At 58.6% G+C, this 19,964-nt stretch overlaps 1 protein-coding gene across 2 annotated transcripts in view; it reads left to right on the forward strand.

The window, feature by feature from the left end:
• Positions 1-19,964, forward strand: part of CDK18 (cyclin dependent kinase 18) — a 42,238-nt gene that overhangs the window by 7,728 nt on the left and 14,546 nt on the right. Inside the window, exons 2-3 of one of the 2 annotated variants that reach the window (XM_075442797.1) lie at positions 14,066-14,186; positions 15,470-15,625. In XM_075442797.1, coding sequence (XP_075298912.1) covers positions 14,162-14,186; positions 15,470-15,625 — 181 coding nt within the window. In that variant the 5' untranslated portion in view covers positions 14,066-14,161. The remainder of the gene's footprint in view (positions 1-14,065; positions 14,187-15,469; positions 15,626-19,964) is intronic. The other variant, XM_075442798.1, reaches the window with a different exon arrangement.

The raw sequence follows: 19,964 nt of genomic DNA on the forward strand, positions 1-19,964 counted from the left end.
CCTGCCAGCAGCCTCAGGGGTCCGTGGGACCTGGGGGACAACGTATAGAGCCCGTGTCACCCCTGCTAGCAGCCTCAGACAGAGCAGGGGCAGGACCTGCACAGTGCCATCGTCCATCGGCTGGCATGGGGTTGTTTTCTTTTGAGGAAGAGCTAGAGTCTGAAAAGCTGCCCAGCACAGAGGAAACCTCTGCAGGGCCAAGTCTCACTGCAGGCTTCTGTGGTCGAGGCACGAAACCTCCAAGGGGTGCCTCAGACTGCCCTGCTCAGAGGAGCCAAGGAGTTTGTTTTTCCGCCGGTTTGTTTTTTGATTCAGGGCAGAAAACTTCTCCGACGTGGGGCTGAGGTGGGGGAGGATGGGCTGTCAGGACCGTCACAAACCATCAGCAGCGTCAAGAGCTGCCGCTGTGCCCGTAGCCGATGGGAGATGGGGACTCGGGGACCTGAAGCTGCAGGAGAAGGAGCTGGAGCCCCGCGGTCCTTGCGTTGACCGGGCGCCTGGGAGCCGTTTCAGCTCGTTGGAAGGGTCCCAAAAAGGCTGCGGATGGGCTGGCAGCACCTGGGCGGCCGTCCTGGTACCTGGGGTTTAGACAGGAATTTGTAAACACCGTTTGCAATGGAAACTGGTCTGGGGGGGGACAGAGAGGCAACACTGCCTGCCTGGGAGCCTGAGGAGGAGGCAGAACTGGTGGTTTTAATGCTCTTTTTGGTCATACCCAGGGGTTGTTTTGTGTCTTGCCCAAACGATGGTTAAAAATGCAAAAAGCGCCTCCGAGTCCTCAAACTGCTCTCTCCACTGAATGAACCATCCCAACACCCCAGCACACACCTCCCAGTACCACTTCACATCCCTCCCTGCCACCGTGATGCTCCTGCCTTAGCAATGGCTCCCAAAGCGCCTGGAAGGAGCGACAGCAGCGAGGAGCTCTCCCGGCGCTCGTGTTGCTGCCCCGTCCCTCCAGAGCTGGGGCTGGGCTGAGCCGAGGTGCCCATCGTGCTGCTGAGCTCCTCTCGCACAGAGAAGGCTGAGAGGGGACCTTAGAAATGCCTCTAAATATCTGCAGGGTGGGGGTCAGGAGGACGGGGCCAGACTCTTTCCAGTGGTGCCCAGCGACAGGACAAGGGGCAACGGGCACAAACTGAAGCAGAGGAAGCTCCAGCTGAAGATGAGGAAGAACTTCTTCCCTCTGAGGGTGACGGAGCCCTGGCCCAGGCTGCCCAGGGAGGCTGTGGAGTCTCCTTCTCTGGAGATATTCCAGACCCGCCTGGCCGCGGTGCTGTGCAGCCTGCTCTGAGTGACCCTGCTTGGGCAGGGGGTTGGGCTGGGTGACCCACAGAGGGCCCTGCCAACCCCCACCATGCTGGGATTCTGTGATTTCCTCCATGCAGGAGATGCAGAGACAAGCTCCGATGGAGTCACTCTAATCCCAGGAAAACATGACACAGTATCTGAGGGAGAAGGCGTGTTTTTAGAAATTACCATTAGCAGCGTGTGTTCTGTTTAAGTACTTAATCCCTTTCAATCCCTCCTTATTAACAATTAATTGTGCAGCTCATCGCGCTACGATAGCAGCCTCGCCGGTGCGGTTGGTTGCAGGGTGTACGAGCAACCCCACCAGATGAGAGTGCGGCGATGAGAGGGGGCACCTCGGCTCGCCTAATGCTCTGCTGTGCGAACGCAGGCCAAATCTCTCGTCTCTTTGGCTCTCAGGATTATAATCCTCTCTTATCTCGCGCGTTTCCTGTGAAGCATACAGCTTATCAGCTTGCGAGGCAGGAGAGGAGTAGAACTGAATACAACCCAGTGAGCTTTGAACAGCCCTGCTTGTTGTAGTCCCTTTTCATCTCCCTTTCTGAGCTTGGAGTCTCCTTGGCTCTCCTGGCCTGTGACTGAAATACATCTGAGTTTTAATTTGGAGGACGGGGGGCTGTATTTGAGATTATTTCCAGACGTGCTGCTGATGGCTTACCGAAGGGCGGTGGATGCAGGCCACGGCTCGGCACGTGCTGCAGCCCAGCACCCATCTCTGCCCCACAGCGCCCAGGGACTGGCGGGTCCAGCCTTGTGTTTTCCTGCAAGAGATCGCTCGCCCTCGCTCTCTTTCGCTCTGTTTATCTCGTGCTGGGCTCTGTTATCTCCCGTGGTTTCCAAGGGTCGGGCAGAAGCCCATCCAGCTTGTCAAGGACACCGGAGCTGCGGGCAGCGGCGTGGGGACGCGAGCAGCGTGCAGGGAGAGTTGCGATCGTTTTTAAAGCGGAGGGGGGAGGTGGGTTGGGAGTGAACTGAGAAGTGGAAAAAGGAGATTAAAAAACCAAGAGAGAGAAGTTCTTTGTTTTAAAGATCACCCAAATATACTTGCTTTGTCTGCCATTCCCATGAGTGACGCTGCGACTTCCAGGACAGCGGGCGGCGAGCTGGGGCTCGGCGTGGCGAGGCAGAGGTTATTTACAGTTTAACAAGGAACAAGGTTTATCTAAACAGTGTGCGCTCGCCGAGTTCCCAGATATGCATGAAATGTTGCCCTCCATAGGGAAGTGAGCAGAGGTTTGCAGGCACCGAGGCGTGCTTAATCTGTTTGTACCTGTTTCATCTGGGATGAAACAGGTACAATGGCATTCTGGGGTGCATCAAGAGGAGTGTGGCCAGCAGGGCGAGGGAGGTTCTCCTTCCCCTCTACACTGCCCTAGTGAGGCCCCATCTGCAGTGCTGTGTCCAGTGCTGGGCTCCCCAATTCAAGAAAGATGAGGAGCTACTGGAGAGAGGCCAGCGGAGGGCTACGAGGATGATGAGGGGACTGGAGCATCTCTCCTACGAGGAGAGGCTGAGGGAGCTGGGCTTGTTCAGCCTGGAGAAGAGAAGGCTGTGAGGGGACCTTACAAATGCTTACAAATATCTGCAGGGTGGGTGTCAGGAGGACGGGGCCAGACTCTTTCCAGTGGTGCCCAGCGACAGGACAAGGGGCAACGGGCACAAACTGAAGCAGAGGAAGCTCCAGCTGAAGATGAGGAAGAACTTCTTCCCTCTGAGGGTGATGGAGCCCTGGCCCAGGCTGCCCAGGGAGGTTGTGGAGTCTCCTTCTCTGGAGATATTCAAGATCTGCCTGGACAGGGTCCTCTGCAGCCTGCTCTGGGTGACCCTGCTTGGGCAGGAGCGTTGGACTAGATGACCCACAGAGGTCCCTGCCAACCCCTACCATTCTGTGATTCTGTGATATCTCTGTTGGGTATCCATGTTTGGTTTAATGTGAAAATGCCGTAGCCATGGTGGTGCGTAGCTGCGGCCGGGTCGGGACATTAGGGAGGTCTCCAGGCTGTGCAGAAGGATGGCTGAGGATGCCCTGCAAGCGTGTGCTGCTCTCAGGGTCAGAGGTTTCCTGGAAGGCAGCATCTCACGGGGTTTGGGATGCTGGAGAGCTTGCACCATCACAGGGCCTGGGCTGGGCTCTCGGGCAGTCCCACAGCCATCCCTGTGTTTGAGGTAAATGGTGGTGCTGGTGCGAAATACCTGATCAAGAGCTTCCCGAGCGGAGGAGGTGCAGCAGGGCCATAGCAGGACGGTCTGATCTGCAAGCACATTCCTGTCCTGGGCTGCCCGGGGAGGGAGGCACACCGGAGGACGTCAGGATGAGGAGCAAAGGGGAGGGAGTGCCTCTGCACCTCAGGCCAGCCTTCTGCCTTTCTGCTCTCGCAGCTCTTGCTAAGGAAGCTGGTGGAGGAGGCAAGACAGTTGCTGCGAAGGTTTTTGCCTTGTGGGCACACGTCCAAGCTGGTTGGCAACCCCCAGATCTCAGGAGCTGCCGTACATCTGGGGGAGCCCCTCGTTTGATGTCGGTTGTGGTGGCCACATCCGAGGTGGAGCAGGTCTGTTGGAGGATCTGCTTCATTTGCTTCCACTCGTTGTTCCCCGAGACATTTGCTACTGTGAAAATCTCTTTTGGTGTTTGTTCCTGTGTTATTCCTTCCCTGCGTGTGGCCCAGACGATGTCTGGTTTTCACCGTGTTGCCCAGCCCCTGGCTCTTTGCAAAGTGGCGATGCTTCGTGCGCAGGACTGAGGAGGGCAGAGTGACTGGCGACGGTGTCGGCGCCGAGATCGGAGCAGCCAGAGAAGGAACGGCAGCGACGCTCGGCTCCCTTCGGCTCACGGAGAACATCGAAATGGGGAGAAGGGAGAGGGCACGGGGGACGGGAGGGCAGCTGAAAGCCTGCTGTACAGGAGCGGCTGTGAGGGTTTGCAGCAGGAGGGCACCAGCCGTGCGTCCCCCCGAAGCAGGCAAAGCTCTGTCGGCTTTCGAGGTGGGGCATGGGCCAGGGGCGAGGGAGAGCCATCCCTGGGGGCTCTTCGTGCTGGTGCAAGGGTGTCTCGAGGCAGCAACTCGGAGCTCTTGCCGAGTTCGCTGCCTCAAAACAGTGCTCTTATCACACCGGGGTCCCTGGCAGCCATCTCTTGGCTCGGGAGGCGTTTTGGGTCTCCCGCCTTCCTCCAGCCCCGACAGCAGCTCGGTGGAGCCAGAAGTCCCTCACCGCCAGCTGGAGCGAGGACTCGAGCCATCCCTGCTCTCTTCGGGAGGGTGAGGTGTGGGCTCTGGAGCTGGGAAGCAAAGCCAAAGGACCACACGGACGCCCACCTGCACAGCTCACCCCCGGCTGGGGCTCCAAGCGCCGCTGCGGTGACCGTGATAAGGAAGGGTCCCAGGTAAAAGATATCGCCGCATTTCTTTCCCCATCGAGGATGCCAGAAGTAATTACGGTTTGTGCTGTGCTTTGAAATCCTCCGATTCCTCAAGCGTTGGCTCGTCGTTCTCCCTGCCTGCGTGGCTGCGTTTCCCTCGCATCCGAGGGAGGAATGCGCACACGCACGTGCGCAAAGCGCTCCGAGGATGGGTGCGCGGCTGGTTTAAGATTAAATACCAGATTAGTGCAATCCTTGGCGAGGAAGTAGACTTGCCGTGTTTGCTCACTACCTTACTGCCCTGTGACTGTTCCAGAGCTTTAAATAAAACAGATTTGAAACGCTGCTGCAGAGAGTTTTATGTGCCTGATGCCAAGCAGTGGTGCCGCTGCTCCCGGGGAGGAACCCGGACCGTGGCTGGTGCTGTGCACCGTGCTGGGGTGGGGAGCAGCAGGTCAGGAACGCCGTCTCCTTTCATTCATTTCTTTTCCTGTTGCTGCACAAAGATCTACCCAAGGGCAGGGGGGAGCTGGTTTATTAGCGGTGTCGGCTCGGCGGAGCTGCTGGATCTGAGCTGGGAGCTTGCTGGGGGAGGAGGGAGCGTTAATCCGGCACGAAGCTGTTTGCACAGTCTCTCCAGCTCCTCCTTCCACTGCCAGAGTTGGGTGGTGTAGAAATCCAGGTATTTATGGATTGCAGAGCATAACTGGCCCAGGTCTCAGCCCTTTTGTGAGTGTGGTTTATCAGGGTAGAGCAAGGCAGGCTGGACTCGGCGCATTTCTGGTCTCCTAGAAAATGCGTGGCAGAGAGCCGAGCTCTTCGTTGCTCGGAGTGCTGGTGGTGCTGCTGCTTCTTATAAACGTTGTGCTCCTGTTTATGTGAAAACCGTTTTCTGTTTTTCTGGGAAATTCAGCCCTGTCGAGATGCGTTGATACCAGGGTCCCTCTGGTCAGACTTTTCACCACGATCTGGCTTTCGTTTCTTCTCGTCACCTTTCTGTTGTGCGCCGGTTGCTGTTCCTCTCCTTTTCTTTGCACCAGAGGTAGCTGCATTTCACAAATTCCACGCGACTATCGGGTGTACAGGAGGTCATTTTTGTTTCTTTAAATACCCTCCCTAGGAATGCTTTTGGAAAGGGGAGCCGGGCGGCGGGAGCGAGTGATCCCACTGCTCAGCTGTCCCGGCGGAGCAGGGCAAAGCCGAGTCTGCCTTCCGCGCTGCAGCTGAAGAAGTGACCAGCCCCCAGGCCTCATTCTGCACTGTTCAGCCTTGTTTCCACGTGTCAGAAGGAGAGGTCTTAGGTGGAAGATGGGAATCATGGGTCACGGGAGGAAAATTCCAGTATTTTCTTTTAAAGAGAGAAGAAAACAACTTATCCTGGCTCCTCCTGACCACTGCAGGGAAAGTGAATCCTGGCTTTCCACGAGCTCTTGTCAGCATGGCAATCGCAGACAAGCTTGCAGCTCTGGGAGCTCTGCGTGGGCTGGGGAAAGAAAGCAAGCTCTAATTAAAAAAAAAAAAAAAAAATAAAGGAAAAGGAAGAAAGAAAATAGCAATTAAGAAGCCAGCAGACCCTACATACCCCAAGCTGTGCGAGTGTGTGGATGACAGCGTCGCACAGCTTCATCCAGCGAGACGGAGCTGCGGGTGCCGGGGACGTCGCTGAGCGAGAGGCTCGGTGGGACTCGGTGTCTCCTGCACCAGGGACCTGCTCCCGTGGTGGGGATCCTCCTTCCCACCTAGCAGTAAGGGAAGGGCAGGTGCTGACAGCCTCAGCCACAGGTTAAACACTCCTGGGAGAGAAAAGAAGAGGCTTTGTGTTACTGAGAATGACTTTCTTTGGCAGCTGGAAGCTGGCACCCTCTTCGCTGTCTCTCCCAGCCACCTGGGAACACTGGCTGCCAGCCGCGGGGTTGACAGGGCTCGGGTTCTGTTTCTGGAGTGTCTTTCTTTCAGCGGGATCCATGAACTCTTGCTTGGTTGTGCTTGTATATTCAGGAGCCTCTGTCACCTTTGGGGCATGACCTGACAGCCAGGTAGCGGGGAGGTGATGCTGGGAGAGGGTAGCACGGGACATCGGGTCTCCACGGGGCTCGTGAAGAGCAGGCTGGCTTCCCAGCGAGGTCCACGCCGTGGAGCAGGGACAGCCGATCTGCCTCGGATGTGGCTTGGATTGTGTTAGTTGTCAGTCAGTAATCGGTTGAGTGTCACAGAATCAGTGTTCGGGGTTGGAAGGGACTCTGTGGGTCACCCAGCCCAACCCCCTGCCCAAGCAGGGTCACCCAGAGCAGGGGGCACAGCACCGTGGCCAGGCGGGGCTGGAATATCTCCAGAGAAGGAGACTCCACAGCCTCCCTGTGTCGTAAAAGGCAAGGACCAGGCTGGCCTTTGCTGGTGATGTTCTTCTTCAGTAGTTGCTTGTGTTGACATTGCAGTAGCTACTCGCTGTGCTTGGGCTTCGTGTACACATCGTGTCACGCTTATCGTGAAGGACGCGCCTGCTGCGTAGTAAAAGGGTGAGAGGAGAAAGTGAGTCACGGAAAAGAGGAGAGAACAGCTAAATAGCACGCAGCCGATCTGCAGCAGCTCCCGGAGCATCCCTGAGCTTCAAGTGCTGCTGTCCCGGCAGTCCCAGCACGGCTCTTTGCTCCCAGGCGTCCCAGCCCAGCCGGGGTCTCCCAGGTCGTAGCGAGGCAGTGCTGCCGTCACACAGAATCACAGAATCACAGAATGGTCGGGGTTGGCAGGGCCCTCTGTGGGTCACCCAGCCCAACCCCCTGCCCAAGCAGGGTCACCCAGAGCAGACTGCACAGCACCGCGGCCAGGCAGGGCTGGAATATCTCCAGAGAAGGAGACTCCACAGCCCCTCTGGGCAGCCTGGGCCAGGGCTCCGTCACCCTCAGAGGGAAGAAGTTCTTCCTCGTGTTCAGCTGGAGCTTCCTCTGCTTCAGTTTGTGCCTGTTGCCCCTTGCCCATTGCTCATGGTGACCGCTGCCCGTGGGACGCACGCCCTGAGCGCCTGTGAATTAAATCTTAATAACCTCGATAGCTGCCGTAGCAAGACTGAGCATCAAAGGGAGCGTCTCTGTCTCAGCCGAACGCAGTTGTGTGGAGCTCCTGGAGAAAAAGTCATACACGTTCGTTGAGGCTCGTTTCCCACTGCCTGCCCTTCTGGTGCGGACCAGCAGCCATGGGTGGGTTGGAGCAGGGGATCTGCTGATCTGCAGCGGCTGCGAGTGTGGAGCGCTCATCCCCTGGTGACGATGGACGTACCAGAGAAACCCTGACACGAGCACCTTCGGGGCGGCTCGGCACGGCTCCCGGACAATGCGGGCTCTGAGCTCCCGCCCGGGACTGGGAGGGCTGTGCTGGACAAACTGGCTGTTAGCAGTCTGTTGTTGTTCCAGCCGAACACTGGACACTTTGCTCAGGTTAGCCTCGGCTGAGGAATAAGCGCCTAGTGTTCTGAGGCTGCTGGAATAATGACCGGCATTTTAATGCCTTCCTCGGAGCTGCCCTGATCTCACCAGGAGCCGGGAAGGGAAGAGCCAAGTGAGGACTGCCGACTGCCCCGCGCAGAGAAAGGCAAAATACACAAAGGCAGAACAAACCTCCTTTGTGTGCTCTTGTTACTGGGCTCGTCGTCGGGACTGGGACAAACGAGAGTGGAAATGTGTGTCTAGCAAACCGGCTTTCCTTCCCAGGCGCACCCCTGCATCGAGCACAGGTTATGAAGTCTCCAGAGGCTGGGCTTGCAGGAGGTTTTCCGTATCATTCACCCCTCCCAGACGAGCTTTGCGTCTGTTTGAGTCTCAGAGGTCTGTTCGGGCTCCCTATGGCTTGTGCTTTGCCTGCATCGTTGTCTCTTAACGATGACTTATCAAGGAGTGGGTGCGATGCTGCAGGTGAGGGCTGGAGACCCTGCTGTGCTGGGTGCTGTGCACCCCATGAGCCGGGCTCCTGCCTGCGCGGGTCTCACAGCCGAGGAAAACGTGAGCAAGCTGGAAGGGAGGAAGGACGCGTCCTCATGCTTGACTTATAGCTGGGGAAACGGAGGGGTGCCGAGAGGGTCGGAGCCGGAGTGGAAGCCAGCCTTGAGCATGTGCTACAGCATCATTTTTCACAGAATCACAGAATCACAGAATGGTAGGGGTTGGAAGGGACCTCTGTGGGTCACCCAGTCCAACCCCTTGCCCAAGCAGGGTCACCCAGAGCAGGCTGCAGAGGACCTTGTCCAGGCGGGTCTTGAATATCTCCAGAGAAGGAGACTCCACAACCTCCCTGGGCAGCCTGGGCCAGGGCTCCGTCACCCTCAGAGGGAAGAAGTTCTTCCTCATGTTCAGACGGAACTTCCTGTGCCTCAGTTTGTGCCCGTTGCCCCTTGTCCTGTCACTGGGAACCACTGAAAAGAGCTTGGCCCCATCCTCCTGACACCCACCCTTCCTCCCAAGCCTCCTCCGAACTGCAGATGTGAGAAGGGAGGACAGTGATCTCCTGGCTGCCACAATTGCGTTCCTGCTGCACTGTATTTGTTGTAATCGTGGAAGCCAGTAGTACAGAAGAAAAAAAAATGACGATGCGAGGATGGACTGACTCCCTGAGGACCCCAAGTTCCTTCTCCATCAGGCCCAGCGCAGTCGCTGCCCCGGGATGAAGGTCTTGCTGTTTGCTACAGGGCTCCTGTAGATTAATAGGAATTGATTGCAGTCCCTTCCCCGCAGGACCTTGACCTCCTGGCAGGGGCTTTGCTCCCGGTTTAGGAGGGCAATGTCGGGTCCCCTGAACAGCAGGGCTGAGCGGCAGGAGGCAGATGTGGAGGGAGGAGAGCTGGCTTTGCTCTGTCCCCTCATCGCTCACCTTTTGGGGAGAGCAGTGGCTGCAGAGCGGTCCATGGCAGGGTCTGGTGCCGGTCTGGAGGCTGAGCGATCTGTGTCTGAGCTGGTGTGCCCGGCACTCGGACTGTGCTTTGCAGCGTCTGTCACGGGGAGGGAGCGGCCGGGAGCTTGTTACCCCGGGGAGGATTTCGTGCCGACAGCTGAGCAGCCGGGGAGATGTTCATTTGGGTCATTTGGTGGTCGGGGGCTGATATCCTTCCCTGCCCTTCCGACCTTGCCGCGGCAGGATTCCCAGCTGCTGCAGAAAATTCAGCATCGCCCTTCATGTGGCTCAGAGTCGTCCCCAGTGGGCTGGAATTTCCCTCCGACTCCCCAGAACAGCCCCAAATCTCTCCCCGTCCTCCTCCACACGCCTCCCGAGGACCCAGCTCTGACCCTGCCGAGGAAACTGGGAGCGGAGGAGGAATTCGGCTTGTGCTGAGCTCCTGTTTGCGCAGGAACGTGCGCCATGGAGGGGCCGAAATCTCTCCGGCCGCCTGTACAGCATCTTGGCAGCTCGTGCAACTTTTCCCCGCCTCTCGTCTGTGCTGGAGCTTGGGAGGGAGCAGACGGAGACCGGCTGCTGGCCGGTGGAGAGGGCTGCGGGGCCGCGGGCGAGCGTTGGCCGGGTCTGCCTCTCGTCCCCGTGCCTTGCCGTGCGAGGAGGGGCTCGCGTTCGACCGGTGCCGCGGTTCGGGGTTTGTTTGGCCCTGGTGCCGCATGCAGCGTCGCGTGAGAGCTGTGTTTGCAGAGCAAATAAGGCTCCACGGGCAGAATTCACCATTTCCCTGATACTTGCAGGAGTGAATCGATGCTACCTAATAGCTGGAGCCGTGAGCCGTAACTGCTGAATAGGACTGTTCATTTTGCCTTGTAAACACAACTCTCTGGGGATAAAAAAAAAAAAAGGTTAAAAAAAGTGTACTATTCCCTGCAAGCCTTCCACCCTTTCAGCTGGGAAATGGGGACAGGAGTCTGTTAAAAAGGGAAGAAAAAAATGGAGCCACTTATCATCTGTGGAAAGCAATGAAGTGGTTCTGGCTTGAACGCTTTCCTCCCGAGCCCCTGCAGTCCGCTGGAGGAGAAAGGGGACAGTTTTGTGCACCGGTGATGGCTTCTGTGTGCCTCAAATCCCTGTCTCGTGAATCCCACAGCGGAGAGCCTGCGGGTTTTCCTGGACCAAGGCAAGAGAGGTTCCTGTGGATAGTCACAGCCCCAACGCCTGGGGGAACAGGTCGCTGGAAAACGGTGAGCGCGGCGATTGCTGGTGCAGCGAAGGCGGCTTTGGATGCGGTGTTTGGAGAATCATTAACATCTTGTCTTGCTCACGTGAGGAGCCTTCCTGGCGGGGTTCGGCTTGGGGCTCTTTGAAGTGTTTTAGCCAAGTATTTGCTATCTGCCTGTGTTACAGTAAATGCAGATCACTCACGCTGCTGGCTGTAATCCCTCTTCCTTGGCCCAGTTCCAGCCTGAGTGATTTCATTTTTGTCCGTTGGTGCCTAAAGTCCTTATTGCCGTTTCAGACTGCCTCTTCCCGTCGTGTCCTACCGTGCGACGTCGCGTTTCTGCGTGTCGTTAATCAGCCGGCTGCTTCCGTCGGAGGGCGGCTGTCCTTCCCTGCGAGATCCCTCAGGCTGTGAAACAAGTGATGTCATTGCTTCGCGTAGCAAGTGGCACTTTCTCTCAGAGAGTCAAGAAATGCCTCCACTTCCCTTTGCACAGTCACAGAATCACAGCATGGTAGGGGTTGGCAGGGACCTCTGGGGTCACCCAGCCCAACCCCCTGCCCAAGCAGGGTCACCCAGAGCAGGCTGCACAGCACCGCGGCCAGGCGGGGCTGGAATATCTCCAGAGAAGGAGACTCCACAGCCCCTCTGGGCAGCCTGGGCCAGGGCTCCGTCACCCTCAGAGGGAAGAAGTTCTTCTTCATCTTCAGCTGGAGCTTCCTCTGCTTCGGTTTGTGCCCGTTGCCCCTTGTCCTGTCGCTGGGCACCACTGGAAAGAGTCTGGCCCCGTCCTCCTGACCCCCACCCTGCAGATATTTGTAAGCATATATTAGGTCCCCTCAGATCCTTCTCTTCTCCAGGCTGAACAAGCCCAGCTCCCTCAGCCTCTCCTTGTAGGAGAGATGCTCCAGTCCCCTCCTCATCCTCGTAGCCCTCCGCTGGACTCTCTCCAGTAGCTCCTCATCTTTCTTGAACTTTCTTGTCCTGCGAAACGTGGTGGGAAACAAGAGGCAGTTGCTAGCGATTCTTCCTTTGAAATCCCTGCCGGGGGAGAGGGCTGGGCTGCTCCGTTTCGCTGTCAGAGGGGATGCCTGCTGGCGGAGGGAACGCAGCCGGAGGGTGGATGAAGCCCCTCGCACCCCGGGGTGCTGCCCAGGTCCCCGCCAGGGACCCCGCACAACGTGCTGCAGCTTTCCGGGGTGCAGGTCGTGGGGTGCCGTGCGGGAGGGGAGCAGATCCCAGCTTTAGGGCACCTGCATCCCCGTGACCGCTCCGGGCAGGACGAATTCCTCCCTGGGAGGAGCAGGGGACTGAGAACAAGAACAGTCCCATAAATTCCGGCTGACAAACCCTGTAGTGTGAGCTCAGCGCCAGATGCCAAGCGGGTCCGGGTCTAGCAGGAAAAAACGGCCGCAGCTGCACAGAGCCGTAAAGGTGGTGGGGACAGGGCAGGCTTCTGCGCGGCGGGAGAGGTGGGTGGCCATGTCGGTGCTGTTTTTACCCCCACCCCGCTTCCCCTGCGAGGAGGTTTGTACTGAGCAGCCTGTAATGGCTGGCACTTCAGCAGCGGGCAAGGGGGGGGAAGGATTCAGGCTGCAGTTTGTGGGGCACCCGTTTTTGTCGGCGCTGAGGTGTTTGGCTGCTAAACCATCCGCACTGTTTTGAGGAGGGCGAGTGGACAGGGAGGGAGGTGGGAAGACCCCTTTCCCTCGCCCGCTGCCTCACTCACCTGGAGATGGAGCATCTTTTCTGTTCCCTGTGTCCTGGTCCGGGAGTCCAGGGCTCTTCTGGAGGTTATGGGTTGGCGTGGTGGGGGCTGTCAGAGCAGCAGCTGCTGAGCAGCTCGTGCTGAGCACCTTCCCGTGACCTTCTGGTCCTGGCTTGCTCTCCTGACCATCCCGTGCCACTCCCTGCCAGCGTGGGACTTTGTCCCCAGCATGGCTGGGTCACTGCTGTCCCTGGAGCACGGCAGGCGTGGGGGGTTGAGCAGCCCCACAGCAGCCCTCAGCCCAGTCCCTCCCAGTCCCAGACAAATGGGTGCCCTTTTGGAAAGGGGATGATGCTCAGAGTTGGGATCTGTCCTCCTTGGTCCTGCAAGTGCCTTATCCAGGAGCTGGACCACTTCTTCCACCTGCTGTTAGGGGTGCACAGCCCTGCGAAATCTCCCTCAAAACACAGAGCCTTCCTCTCCAGGCTGTGACTGAAGCATCTCGGGGGACTGGCGAGGGACAATCTCACGCAGCTCTTTCTCTCTTCCCTGCCAGTTTCTGGCAAAGGCAGCCTGGTATCTTCAGGTGGGTTGGAAGTCAGGTAATTGAAGCGCTCGCCGCTGCCAGCGTGTCCTTGCACTTGCTGTGTTACGGACGCGTGCAAGGGTCGCTCAGGATGCTACCAGGGTGCAGTTCATCAGTGTAACCTTCACCAGAGATGTGTGGAAACTTGCTTATGCCCTCGTTTGAAAGAATAATCACTGGGCCTTGTCTGAACATTAGTGTGGAAAGATTGTCTTTTGTCTGAGCCTCTGATGTACCTGCTGGGAGCATCACGGATTTCCCCTGCGCTCCTGTTACCCTGTTTGGGAGTAAACAAGTGCCTAGCACAGGAGCCTCTGTGGCTTTCACTAGTGCCACTTTAGCAGTGGCAGCATGCTCAGCTGGAGCAAAACCCTTCAGGTCGGTTTAGTTCCTTGGGTACCTGCGTCGCTGGCGGCATTTCCACCCACCAGCAGTGCCTCGGTTAAAGCTTGCGTAGCTTGCAAGGTAGGGAGCCAGGTCAGAGCCACGGGCTGGGAAAACGGTCCCCAAAGCAAGCGTCAAGCTTTGCCTTCCCTGCAGAAGGAACAGCACTGCTTGGAGACTTTATTCTTGGCCACGAGGAAAGCACCAGCATGGAGACTTTGTTCACGCAGCATTCGCTAGTGCCAGCATCTTTGTTGTCAAAGCATGTTTCTGTCGTGCGGAGAAAACATTTAAATGCCTGAAGCGGATGTGTCTAGCATCCTCCTGCCTCCCTTTGCAACTCAAAGCAGCCTCCAGCCTCCCTTCCCAGCCCCAGCCAGATACCCCAGCCTTGATTCCAGGTACACAAGCAGTGCTGCCGAGCCTCCAGCTTCAGGTTTTTGCAGCATTAAAGGTGGGAGATGCGTGGGGATGGTTGAGGGGTTCGAGTCCCCAGGATTCGGGTGAATCCCAGGGATTTTCAGGGGATTGCACCCACAGCGGGGTGCCATGCCTCGCAGCAGAGCTCGGCAGACACCCAAACGGAGTGTTTATATTGCTGACGGATAATCTTTTAAGCTTTCAGATGCAGGCATGTCAACCCAAGTGTTCCCGTTGCCCTGGCGACGCGATGCATTAGCACCGGGATGCTGTGTCTGATCGCATCAGTCTGGAATGCGATCACCGTTTGTTTGTGCTGGTGAGCCCCGGCGGGGCTGGAAGGGAGCTGGGAGAGCTGGGGAGCAGAGCTGGAGCAGCGGGTGCGGGAGCTGTCGCGGGTGCGTGTGGCGGTGCGGGAGGGAACCGCGCTGCGTAGCTTTTGGTGCCTGTTTGGTACCAAGGGATGAGTTTCCCCTGAAGATCCCCCCTTGGGCTGGTGGGTGAGGGCAGCAGGGAAGGAGTCCAGAGCCGTTAAATGGAGATCCCCCGCCAGGCAGGTTAGAGGGGCGAGGCGATAAAGGCTGGTGGAGGAGCAGCCCATCGGATTGGGAAGGGGAGAAGAGCAGATCCAAACCTCCTCGGTCCTGGGACGGGAAGGGGCAGAGCTGGGGGTGAGACACTGATGCCTGCAGGTCCAGGGGACAGGGAGCGCTGGCTGTTGGCTAGGTCTGTGCTCAGCAGGAGGAATAACGCCCGAGCGCAGCGGGGCTGGTGCTGGAGACCACACCGTGCACAGACAACTCCTGCAGCCTGGTCCCGTCCGCGCTGCTGAGCTCCGGGCAGGCCTGGCAAGAGCCAGAGTAGGAAAGGCGAAGCGGCGTGCGGCTCCCAGACGCCCGGAGCGAGCTGCTGTGGCTGCTCAGACTCAGCACGCTTCGCCGGGTGCCCCTGGAGGGTTTTCTTCCTTTAAGGGTTTTACTGCTTTAATCAGATCCCTGGCTAAGGCGATTCTGAGTCATTCGGGAGCTTGGGAGCAAGCCGTGAGCCCGCAGCATCTCCCCTTGCTGGGGCTCTCGGGGATGCTCCGGCCGGCACTGGCCCGCTCAGCATCATGCTGCTGGCTTTCTTGCAAGGGCAAAGCAGAGAGCAAACTGCCGGGGGAGAGATGTCTCCTTGTGCAGGGAGGAGTGTGGTATTGAATCTTTTCCATCACTGTTTAGTCTTCCTTGTTTTCCTTCTGTTTGTACCCTGCTTTTCCCTATTCCGGGCGTTCCTGGAGTTTCCAAGGATGCCTGTGCTGGTACTCGTGATTCCGTGTGCACAGCCCTGCCCCGGGCTCAAACTAGCTCAGAAAAAGGCCCCTGCACCTCTTGACCACAGTCAGCTCTTAAACTGGTGAGGAACCCAATTCCCCTGGTGACCGTGTGGCTCCTCTTCAGCTCTGCCTCGGAGAAGGGGATGTCCCCGGGACCCCTGCAGACCCCCAGCAGAGGAAATTCAGGTCAGGGTGCTGCCAGCCCCAAAAAGCAGGAGCTGGGGGGCTGGGGGGCTGTCTCGTGTGTCGTCCAGCCCTCTCAGCCTGCTCTCTCCCCGTCCCCGCAGGGCTCTGCCGTCCCTTGCAGCCCGAGGTTAAAATGAACAAGATGAAAAACTTCAAGCGGAGGTTTTCACTCTCGGTTCCGCGGACGGAGACCATCGAGGAGTCACTGACGGAGTTCACGGAGCAGTTCAACCAGCTCAACAACCGGAGGAATGAAGGTAAGGAGCCTCCGGGCCCCCGCCGCGGTGCCAGGGCTGGTCGGGAGCATCGGGAGTCAGCGCTGCCGGGAGAGCATCTCCACTCCAGCCCCCCGGCCTTTCTCCGGGTCTGTTGATGTGGGGAAGTTACTGCCACTTGGTCTGTGTTGCCTTCCCCATCTATCCATCGATCACCTACTGTAGGTGACCCTGCTTCGGCAGGAGGGTTGCACTGGATGACCCACAGAGGTCCCTTCCAACCCCGACCATTCTGTGATTCTGTGATCCAGCAGGATTAATAACACCTTGGCATTAAATCTGATCCGAAGAGAGATTTATACTTGCATAAGGAAAGCCTTAGAGGAGGGAAAGGTATTTGCACAAGGTGGAGAGGAATGACACATCTGTGGTTAAGGGAGAGAGTGGGAGAGCGTGGGATCTCCTCCTGCCTGCCCAGGAGTGACGGTGCTCCGAGAGCCCACCCAGGGCCACCGGCTGACAGCCCCACCAAGCCAAAGGCGCTGCTGTCTCCGTTCAGGGGAGCATCGGGGGCTCGCTGAACCCCCCTCTCCCCCGAGCCCCTCAGCCTTCTCCCGCGGTGCAGTTTGGAGGGTGCCAGGGAGGCGCGGGGTGAGCAGCTCCGTGAGCTGAGCGGGGCTCATCCCTGCTGCGGGCTGGGGCAGGCTCTGCCGGCTGCGGGCACGGCGCGGGAGCGGCAGCGCTCGAGGCGCGGAGCAGATCGCGCCAAGGCGGCCGTGCACGGGCAGGCAGGCAGAGCCGCCGACGGGCGGGCGTTTGGAAACCTGATGAAGTTAGACTTGATTCATCCAGAGGTTAAATTCGCAAGGCTGAGCCGCTCCTGGCGATCGCGTCATGCGTTTGCTGCCGCCTCCGACCAAAGCAACTCGCTTCGCCACGGGCCAGCCCGTTCCTGTGTCGGTGCCCTCAGCTCCACTCCGGTCACGTTCAGGCTCTTTTTCCCCTCGCCCTGCAGCCACAGTTGTTAGAAAATTTTGCTGCAAGCAGGGGCCGAGGCCGTGATGTAATTGCCTGGCACTCGCTTCTGCCCCGGCAGGGAGGGATCGTCTCTCTGCCAGCCAACCTGCTTGAACGAAGAGATGCAGTAACCTAATTTAGAGCTGGCTTTCCTCACTCCTGCAGCTCCTGACCCTTTTCTTATCCCTCGAGATACCCAGCCTGCCCTGAGCAGCATCCTTTCACAGCCTCCTCCCCGGATCCTACACACACACACACCACCCCTCACACCCTAGCAAGCAGCGAGGGCTATAATTAGACTTGAGCCCTTAATTAGATGTGCAGAAGCCGTGGGGATAAAATGGTGCAAGGCCAAGAAAGTCGTGGGCGCTGGCAGCTGCTCCTGCTGTTGCCTTCCTTGGGGGACCTCTGCTCTGGGGTGTCTGAGCTGGGGCTCGTTATCTCCGCCGTGCAAACCGGGGCTTTGTCGGAGAGGCGATTTCCCCGTTCTTCTGCTTTAATGAAGTTTTGGTCATGGTTCTTCCTTTGCCCTTGAATGGCAAAGCAGCGCAAGCAGCGTCTGCCTGTCTCCCCCTCCCTGCTTTTGGTCTTGCTCCTGAGGTAGCTGGGAAAGGGTAAGAGCAAAGTCAGAGCAGGCTGAGCGCGGGGCCGGGACCGCGGGTGTTCCCGACCCCGGGGGCAGAGGCTGGACCAGCGCTACACCGCGACGTGGCACGGTTAGGAGATCCTCCTGCCTGCACTGGGGGGTGCGTCAGGGGCTGGGGGTCTCCCAGCATCCCCCGGTCGATGCCTCGCTCCCTGCCTGGACACGTCCTGGCCCACTGCCACAGCTTCCCCCGGGTACCCCCTGCTCCCCGGCGCACGGATCCCAGCTTGCACCCGAGCTCTCTCCCACGCAGGACGGGCAAAACGCGCTGCCCCCGCCGTACCCACCACCCCGAGCCCGCTCCCTCCTGCCCGAGACGATGAAGTTTCCTCGGGGATTGTAAACAGCCCTGAGAAGGTCCTCTACAGCCTACTGTAGGTGACCCTGCTTCGGCAGGAGGGTTGGACTAGATGACCCACAGAGGTCCCTTCCAACCCCGACCATTCTGTGATTCTGTGATTCTGAGAAGTCACCTCCGCAGCGCCCTTGGTCTCGCCTCCTGCGGGCTGCGGGTGTTGTTTGTGCAGAGCCCTGACAGCCACATTTGTCTGAGGCATCTCCTGGGCCGTTTCACAAACCCCTCCTGGCTGGGAGCTCTTTGCCCACAGCCCCGTGCCGCCAGGACTTGGCAGGGGGAAGGTGGGGGCACCGGTGCCAGGGGGGCGAGCCCCAGCACCCCGGGGTGAGCAGGCATTCGGGCATGGTGCGGGAGTGGGAGGCTTCAGGTGTGGAGGGCGACGGGGTGAGTTTGGTGCTGCTGGAGGGGAGGAGAAGGGGGTTGATGTGCAGGCGGCTCTGTTGCGGGGTTTGGTGGTGAGGTTTGGACCTCGTGGGAGCGGTCTGGTCTGGAGAGGGCTCTGACTTTAGGGAAGCAGCAGTTCTCTCTGAGGTGTTGGTTTCCTCCGTTGAGAGATCGAAGTGCAGGGAGGGAAATTGGTTTTCCTACAGTCGTGCAGAAAGCTGGCGGCGGAGCTGAGGCTGGAGCCACGGCGCTCACTCCTGTGCTGCTTCTCTTCCCCACGAAGCAGGGCAAAGCTTTGCGTCAGGTTTCGCCCTCCTTGCTGGGGATCTGTGGACGTGCCTGGGGCTGTCCCTGCCGGCTGCGTGGCAGGCAGGGTCACAGAATCACAGCATGGCAGGGGTTGGAAGGGACCTCTGTGGGTCATCTAGTCCAACCCTCCTGCCGAAGCAGGGTCACCCAGAGCAGGCTGCACAGGACCTTGTCCAGGCGGGGCTGGAATATCTCCAGAGAAGGAGACTCCACAACCTCCCTGGGCAGCCTGGGCCAGGGCTCCGTCACCCTCAGAGGGAAGAAGTTCTTCCTCGGGTTCAGCTGGAGCTTCCTCTGCTTCAGTTTGTGCCCATTGCCCCTTGTCCTGTCACTGGGCACCACTGGAAAGAGTCTGGCCCCGTCCTCCTGACCCCCACCCTGCAGATATTTGTAAGTATATATTAGGTCCCCTCAGCCTTCTCTTCTTCAGGCTGAACAAGCCCAGAAGCCCGGGGGTCGCTTGCGGTCTTGTTCTCCTCCGTGTGAGCAGATGACCCATGGCAGCTCAGGCGCTGCGATCGTTCGCTCCAGAGAAGAGTGCTAATCCCAGCAGAGATCAGCACGTCGTTTTGTCTTTCATCACCTCACACAGCTCCTCAGGGAGTTGCTTGCAGTTTTTTATTTTCCCTCCAGCATCAGCAATCACAGGTTATCAGCGCTCACAGGTCACGGCAGTCTGCAAATCTCACACCTCGGTGGCTGCGGGTGCTTCTGCCTGTCCAGGGGGAGGAGGGTGACGGGAGGCCAGAAGACCTTCTCATGAGGTGCTCCGAGAGCATGTGCAGAGCTGCTCTGGCTCTGGCAACGGGACAAGGCAAAGCCTGCTCATGGGTAGAAACCTGCCTCGTCTGTTGGTGCCGTGGTGGGAAGTCCAGCTCTGTCCTCTCCATCCCATAGTTCTCATGGCCTCACCCACAGAGGCTGATAAAACGAGGCCGGAGAGAAGCAGAGCTGGCAAATGGAAAAGCAAACAGCTTTCCAGCCTGGAGACATCCCGTCCCGGGCAGTGTCACCTTGCTGGAGTCTGACGATGCAGGGAGGCAAAGGGGGTGCCTGTGGCCAGAGCCTAACGTGCTCCCAGCCCGGCCTGGGGCATCCGATGCCCCTCCACCCTGCCAGGCATCCCTCCCCGGGGCAGCACAGCCTCGCCACGGCCACGGCGGCTGCTCAGCTGCAGAGGCAGAGGTGGAAGAAAGCCCCTGGGTTAAGGAGAGTCCAGGCTGGGCTCTGTGCAGTGTCTGACCCTTGACAAAGGCCAGCACCATCTCCAAATCCTCAGAGATGGGAGACCTTCTGCATGGCTGCTCCAGCCTCACATGAAGGGGCTCCTTCCTTTCATCCCGGGCTTCCCCAGTCACACATTCCTCTCCATATTCCAGATTTTCAGAGGCAGCGGGTCTTGGTGGCTCCCATTTGCTTGGACAAGAGCTGGTGGCATCCAGCAATAGCTCAGATTTATGCCCAGGCTTTGCCCCAAAACAGCTACTGCCTGGTCTGTCCTCCGAGGCCAAATAAGGTCTCAGTGTTCAGGCTGCAAAGCCCGCATAGCTCCCAGCTTGCAATGGCATAAATCAGAGCCAGATCTGGCCTCGGAGTGCAAGGCCACGAAGAAGTGATTGTGAGGGGGAGGAGGGAGGAGGGGTATCCAAGATCTGAGTGCAGCCCTG

Source organism: Opisthocomus hoazin, chromosome 25 (genome assembly GCF_030867145.1).
Source record: "Opisthocomus hoazin isolate bOpiHoa1 chromosome 25, bOpiHoa1.hap1, whole genome shotgun sequence".
Taxonomy (NCBI): Eukaryota; Metazoa; Chordata; class Aves; order Opisthocomiformes; family Opisthocomidae; genus Opisthocomus; species Opisthocomus hoazin.